The sequence below is a fragment of the Leptonychotes weddellii genome, chromosome 14 (assembly GCF_054177405.1).
Source record: "Leptonychotes weddellii isolate Sample4059 chromosome 14, ASM5417740v2, whole genome shotgun sequence".
NCBI lineage: Eukaryota > Metazoa > Chordata > Mammalia > Carnivora > Phocidae > Leptonychotes > Leptonychotes weddellii.
The window spans coordinates 46,643,495-46,650,640 of NC_138382.1; the positions used below are offsets into that span (position 1 = coordinate 46,643,495).

General features: G+C 41.0%; 1 protein-coding gene across 5 annotated transcripts in view; it reads left to right on the plus strand.

The window, feature by feature from the left end:
* Nucleotides 1–7,146, plus strand: part of NFX1 (nuclear transcription factor, X-box binding 1) — a 74,328-nt gene that overhangs the window by 12,793 nt on the left and 54,389 nt on the right. For all 5 annotated transcript variants that reach the window (XM_081803079.1, XM_081803080.1, XM_081803081.1 and 2 more), the window contains exon 3: nt 5,030–5,188. In XM_081803079.1, coding sequence (XP_081659205.1) covers nt 5,030–5,188 — 159 coding nt within the window. The remainder of the gene's footprint in view (nt 1–5,029; nt 5,189–7,146) is intronic.

The window sequence follows — 7,146 nt, forward strand, 5'->3', positions numbered from 1 at the left end:
CGCCTGGGTGGCTCAGATGGTTGAGCGTCTGCCTTCGGCTCAGGTCATGATCCCAGGGTCCTGGGATCGAGTCCCGCATCGGGCTCCCTGCTCCTTGGGAGCCTGCTTCTCCCTCTGCCTCTCTCTCTCTGTCTCTAATGAATAAATAAATAAAATCTTTAAAAAAAAAAAAAAGAATTCCTCATATCAGTGAGATCATATGATACCTGTCTTTCTCTGTTTGACTTATTTCACTCAACATAATACCCTCCAGTTCCATCCACATCGTTGCAAATGGCAAGATCTCATTCCTTTTGATGGCTGCATAATATTCCATTGTATATATATACCACATCTTCTTTATCCAGTCATCTGTCGATGGACATCTTGGCTCTTTCCACAGTTTGGCTATTGCCTCCACCTCTTTCTTAAATGTTGGTGTTTCCCAGGGCTTTATCTTAGCCCTCTGTTCTTCTTACTTGATAAGGTCTCATTGGAAGATTACAACTGGTTCCATATCTTTCAGCCACTGCCTCTGTGCTGTGTTGACTTCTAAACTTTTACCTCCAGTCCCTAAGCTCTGCCACAAGCTTCAGACTCACATAAATAAATGTGGTATCTGATATATGCTTCAGACTCAGCAAAACCATCTTTTTTTTTTTTTTAAGATTTTATTTATTTATTTGTCAGAGAGAGAACAGAAGCAGGGGGAGCGGCAGGCAGAGGGAGAAGCAGGCTCCCCGGTGAGCAAGGAGCCCGATGCGGGACTCGATCCTAGGACCCTGGGATCATGACCTGAGCCAAAGGCAGACACTTAACCAACTGAGCCACCCAGGCGTCCCTCAGCAAAACCATTTGAACATGTTGACCATGTTTATATTGTATTAGCTTTTTTTTTTAAAGATTTATTTATTTTTTTTAGAGAGAGTGAGAGAGAGCACAGGCAGGAGAGGCAGAGGGAGAAAGAATCTCAAGCAAACTCCTCACTGAGCGTGGAGCCTGTGTATTAGCTTTTTAAAAACAGCTGCCTCACATTTCATGAGGTAACTTAATAAAGTCGCTTTAGTAGGTAATTCACCTTTAGTCCCAGCATCTACATAATAACCAGCTTTAACCTTTTGTTCTATTTTCTTATAGAATTTTCCAATGCTCAGTTTTACATTGTTTAAATCATATAGTATAAACAGTGTTCATTTTTTTGCTTACTATAATGTGATATTTTCCACTCCTTAAGAAATCTTTGCGGGGCGCCTGGGTGGCTCAGTCGTTAAGCGTCTGCCTTCGGCTCGGGTCGTGATCCCAGTGTCCTGGGATCGAGCCCCACATCGGGCTCCCTGCTCCACAGGGAAGCCTGCTTCTCCCCTCCTTCTCCCCCTGCTTGTGTTCCCTCTCTTGCTGTGTCTCTCTCTGTCAAATAAATAAATAAAATCTTTAAAAAAAAAAAAAAGAAATCTTTGCATTGTATTCTAAATATATAATATGCAATAAAATAGATAAGCATTAATATTTAAACAATCTCCCATTTTTTATCTAATTTTTATTTTTGCTGATATATTTTAAGATAAATTCCAGATATCAGATTATTTTTAGTGTACATTTATTTTTTAGTGTATCATTATTTTTAGTGTACATCTATTTTTTTAATGGCTTTTTTTTTTTTTAATCACAGTGTGCTCTTGGATTTTTCAAATCAGTATTGCTTTTGGAGTTTTTTTTAACAGTTATTTATTGGTGCATCTGAAAAGTCTGTAGTCAGTTAACACTTCAGTCAGGTCTTTTCCAATTATTTCAGTGGGTGCATCACCCTCTTTACTGACATGCTTTCAAAGTGCAAGTATGGAGTAGACAGAGTCATGACTGAGAAATTATGGGGAAACTCTAGTGGAAGAGGATTTAGGATTGAAGAAGAGCCGGTGGTCACGCCAGGGCTGGCAGCCAGCAGACAAGAGTCTTGGACCTGAAATGTTATAGTTTACCAGCAGAAAGCTATTCCGGGACAGTACCATATTTTACATGTGTTACACATGTTTTGATAAAACCGAAGCATTGTTGGTGAAAGGATTATACTGTTTCTAGGTCTTTCTGGAACCTTTTGCTATATTTTTATTTCTTTTCATTCATTCATACAAGTATCCTTGAGTGCCCACTACGTCCCAGGCAGCCCTGTAGGTAAAAACCTCAGCCATCAAGGAGTGTACATTCTGTGTATAGAGTTAGGAAATAAGATGAAAAAAGCAAAATATATGATATATAAGATAGGATATATAAGTGACGTGGAGAAAATAAATGATCTGTAAGATTCAAGTGGTGTGGAGAAAAATACAGTATGGAAAAGTAATAGGGAATGTTGAGGGAGTGGGTTACAATTTTTTAAAATATGGCCAAGGCCAGTCTTCTCATTGAGAAGATCACATTTTGAGTAAACACCTGAAGGCGGTAGGGGACTGAGCTATGCCAAAGTCTAGGGAAAAGTATTAGGCAGAGGGAGCACCAAGCTGTAAAGAGCCTCAGGCAGAAATCTGCCTGCCGGTCTGGGGCCAGGAAGGAGGTCAGTGTGTTCTTAGAGTAGTGACTTAGGGAAAGAGGAATAACAGGTGAGGACCGGGAGTGATGAAGGCCTTTGTAAGAACTTTGGCTTTTACAGACAGGTGATGTAGAAACCATTGGCAAGTTCTGGGCCTGAGTGGCATCATCTAATTTGCATTTTAACAGGCTCCCTCTGGCTGCTGTGGTGAGAATAGACTGAAGGGGGCAAAGGCAGAAATAGGAAGATTAGTTAGGAGGCCATTTTAATAACCCAGGTGAAGAGATAGTGGCTTGGGCCATAGTAATAGCAGCAGGGGTTGGATTCTAGATGTATTCTGAAGGTAGTGCCAGCAGGATTTACTGTCCGATTCAACATGGGATGTGAGAGGAACAACCTTTGCAGAGGGCTTAGTAGAGCTTTGTGGGTTATTCAAAGTTGGCAGTTGTTCCCACATTGCTATATGTATGTGCATACTAGTGGTCAGTTTCACTGTGACTGGATTTAGAAACATCACATATAAAGCAATATTAACAAGCCATAAACTTAATGAATAAGAGAAACAATACAATAAAAAGACAGCCTTCAGGGCAGAAATCAAAACAGCAGTCGATCATAGGGTTCTCATGTATGTTCCCAACTTCACTTACTTTTTTGTGTCCTTTAATTCTCAGTTCTGTCCTAGAATAGTCAATAGGCATTTTCTACAAAATTTATTCCAAGTGTAATTCTCACAAACTATTCCTCTGCCACAGTCAGGCTCTTGTATGTAGATGACTCACTCATAATCTCACTCTTTACTGAGCTCCCTCTTACTTACCCCTTCAGAATCTTCCACACGTAGCATGCTAAATGGTAGGAAATGTAATTAACTTTGTTATTCAGAGACGTTAACTGATGCAGAGTAGGGTATCCCTGCTTTTAAGAAAGAATCTAAGTCTGGTTCTTTAGTTTTTTAAAATATAATTCAGTTTTTGATGTGTTTATCGGTTATCTAAAGTGACTAGATTTCCCTTTATCAGCCACACAAAATCTTTATTCCAGGCTTTCATCAGAACAAAAGAGCTATCTCAAAAACTACTGAAGCCTGAAACTTTCAAGGGAGAGAGGTTATAGAACAGACTAGATGATACTCATTTATTTCTTCATCCATTCATTTAATAAATATTTACTGAGCACCTGCTAATGGCCAGGCATTGGAAATAAAACAGTGAGCAAGGCAGACAATGCCCTGGCCCTGCCTCACAGACCTTATAGTCCTTGTGTTCTATATTTCTTTTGCCATTAAATTGGGCAAACAGAAAGTAATCTTAGGAAAGCTAATATTATAAAATGATTAAAATATGAGCTTTGTGACCTTAGGTAAGTGATTGAACCATTCTGAGCCTCAGTTTCTTCATCTATAAAATGGTACCTATATTACAGCCTTGTTAAGAGAATTAAATATGTGTAAAGTGCTTTAGCACAGCATTTATTTAAGGTTAATTATTTTATTCTTAAAGCCTATTTGGACCCAATAACAAATGAAATAGTTTTATGAAACAAATTCTAAAAGTATGGACTGAAAGGGGTGCCTGGGTGGCTCAGTTAAGCATCTGCCTCTAGCTCAGGTCATGATTTCTGGGTCCTGGGATTGAGCCCTGTGTCAGGCTTCCTGCTCAGCAGGGAGTCTGCTTCTCCCTCTGCCCCTCCCTTTCCCCCTGCTCATGCTCTCTCTCTCAAATAAATCTTGAAAAAAAAAAAAAAGTATGGATTGAAAAAAGAAATTCTCACACACACACACACACACACACACACATACATACACACACCTCTGAGAGCACCTGACTTTACCTCAGATCTAGAAAGGCTTTGCTGAGATCGTGTTTGAGGAAAAGTCTGGAAGTGGGTGAAAGTATTAAGGAATCCATCTGGGAGGATTCTTATGACACTGATCTCCCTCACCAGATGCTGGGCTTTTGGAGCCAGGGTCTGTCTCTCCTTTAGTCTAGTAACCCTACCATGGGATTATGGTAAACACCAAGGATATCTTTGTTGAGTAGATCAACTAGAGACTTTCATGGCAACTACTAGAAGAGATGTTACCACCCTGGGTTGTTGGAACCTGTCCAGGCCTAGGTTTCTTTCACCTGACCACTGCAGCTTCATGAGCCCCTTCCTGAATCCATGGATCTGGATCAGATTCAGAGGAGGCAGGGCAAGGTGCTACAGTTGTTGCTTCTGAGGATGCTTAAGCTGTGTTATAAGGGGCATTTGGCTACTCTGGTCAATTCCTGGGCAGTTTCTTGGCAATGTTTCCTCCATTGTGCGAATCCCCACCTGAATGTCCACTTCCTAAGTCTTCTTCCTCAGCATATTCCTGTCCCTTCTTGTCCCCAAACACTGAACAACCACCTTACTTAGAATCAGACATACTTAAAACCTTTGTGTTTGGATTCTTCCTTCAAATGCCTTGCTGATCCTTGGTTGACTAAAATAAGGAATGTTTTTCTGTGTTTGAATTAATTCATTTGGTTTTTTAAACAGGCTCTCTAATTGAACAGCTAACTACAGAAAAATATGAGTGCATGGTGTGCTGTGAATTGGTTCGCGTCACAGCACCAGTGTGGAGTTGTCAGAGCTGTTACCATGTGTTTCATTTGAACTGCATAAAGAAATGGGCACGGTCTCCAGCATCTCAAGCAGGTCAGTCATTTCTCTCTTCTGAATAGTTATTCTCACTCATTTGATATATTCAGGTTTTAAACTTAGCTTTTTTTTTTTTAAGATTTTATTTTTTTTCTTTTATTTATTTTTATTTATTTATTTGTCAGAGAGAGCGTGCACACAAGCAGGGGAAGCGGCAGCAGAGGGAGAAGCAGGCTTCCCGCTGAGCAGGGAGCCCAATGTGGGACTCGATCCCAGGACCTTGGATCATGACCTGAGCTGAAGGCAGACGCTTAAGTGACTGAGCCACCCAGGCGTCCCTAAGATTTTATTTTTAAGTATACCCAATATGGGGCTCCAGCTTACAACCCTGAGATCGAGTCATACTCTCCACCGACTGAGCCATCCAGGCACCCCTTAAATTTAGGTTTAAAAATAACTAATTCCTCTTGAATATTTTATCTGCGCTGTTGCCTTGAACACATGTTTTAGATGACTAGTATGAAGCTGTAGATCTTAAATAAAGAACTAAGGGGTGCCTGGCTATCTCAGTTGGTAGAGCATGCAACTCTTGATCTCAGGGGCGTTGAGTTCAAGCCCCATATTGGGCACAGAGCTTACTTAAAAGGTAAAAATAAAATAAAATTTTTATTTATTTATTTATTTTAAGATTTAATTTATTTATTTGGCAGAGAGAGAAAGCAAAAGAGGGAACACAAGCAGGGAGAGTGGGAGAGGAAGAAGCAGGCTCCCCGCTGAGCAGGGAGCCCAATGCGGGGCTCGATCCCAGAACCCTGGGATCATGACCTGAGCTGAAGGCAGATGCTTAATGACTGAGCCACCAGGCGCCCCTAAAATACAATTTTTTAAAAAAAGGAAATTTAAAAACAGCTTAACATAACAATATTAAAATATATTTAGGATATAACAAAATCAGTCACATTTATTGAAAATGGTAGCTTTTATCCAAGTAGCAATTACAGAAAACATTTCCTGTATAGTTTGCTTTAGAAAATTTATAGAAAGCAGTTATTGGGGTGCCTGGCTGGCTCAGTTGGTTAAGCAACCAACTTGTGATTTCAGCTCAGGTCACGATCTCATGGGTTGTGAGATCGAGCCCTGCAGAGTTGAGCCTCTGTGCTCAGCGTGGAGTCAGTGGAGTCCTCTTGAGAGATTCTCTCTCTCCCTCTCTGTCTCCCTCTGGCCCCCCTCCCCCGCTTGTGCTCGCTTGTGCTCTCTCTCTTTCTCTAAATAAATAAATAAAATAGCCACCTGGGTGGCTCAGTTAAGTGTCTGACTTTGGCTTGGGTCATGATCTCAGGATCCTGGGATCTTGCCCTGCCTTAGGCACTGCACTCAGCGGGGAGTCTACTTGTTCCTCTCCCTCTGCCTCTCCCCCTGCTCATGCACACACTGTCTCTCTCAAATGAATAAATAAAATCTTTTTAAATAAATAAAATCTTTAAAAATTTCCTTAAAAAAAAATAACATGTTTTCTGATTTGTGACTCTTCTAATTTAAGGCATCTGAGGGTGCCTGGCTGGCTCAGTCAGTAGAGCATGCAGTTGTTGATAGCAGGGTTGAGGGTTCGAGCCCCATGTTGGGTGTAGAGATTACAGAAAAATAAAGTCTTAAAAAAAAAAAGACATCTGGGTTTTCCTGAATGTACTCAAATATTTTATCCTCTTTTTTTTTTTTAAGATTTTATTTATTTATTTGACAGAGAGAGACACAGCGAGAGAGGGAACACAAGCAGGGGGAGTGGGAGAGGGAGAAGCAGGCTCCCCGCTGAGCAGGGAGCCCGATGCGGGGCTCGATCCCAGGACCCTGGGATCATGACCTGAGCCGAAGGCAGACACTTAACAACTGAGCCACCCAGGCACCCCCCTCTTTTTTTTTTTAAGCCAAGATTTAGATGATGTTTACCTTAATATTAGAACCACATAATGAGGGGCACCTGGGTGGCTCAGTCGTTAAGCGTCTGCCTTCAGCTCAGG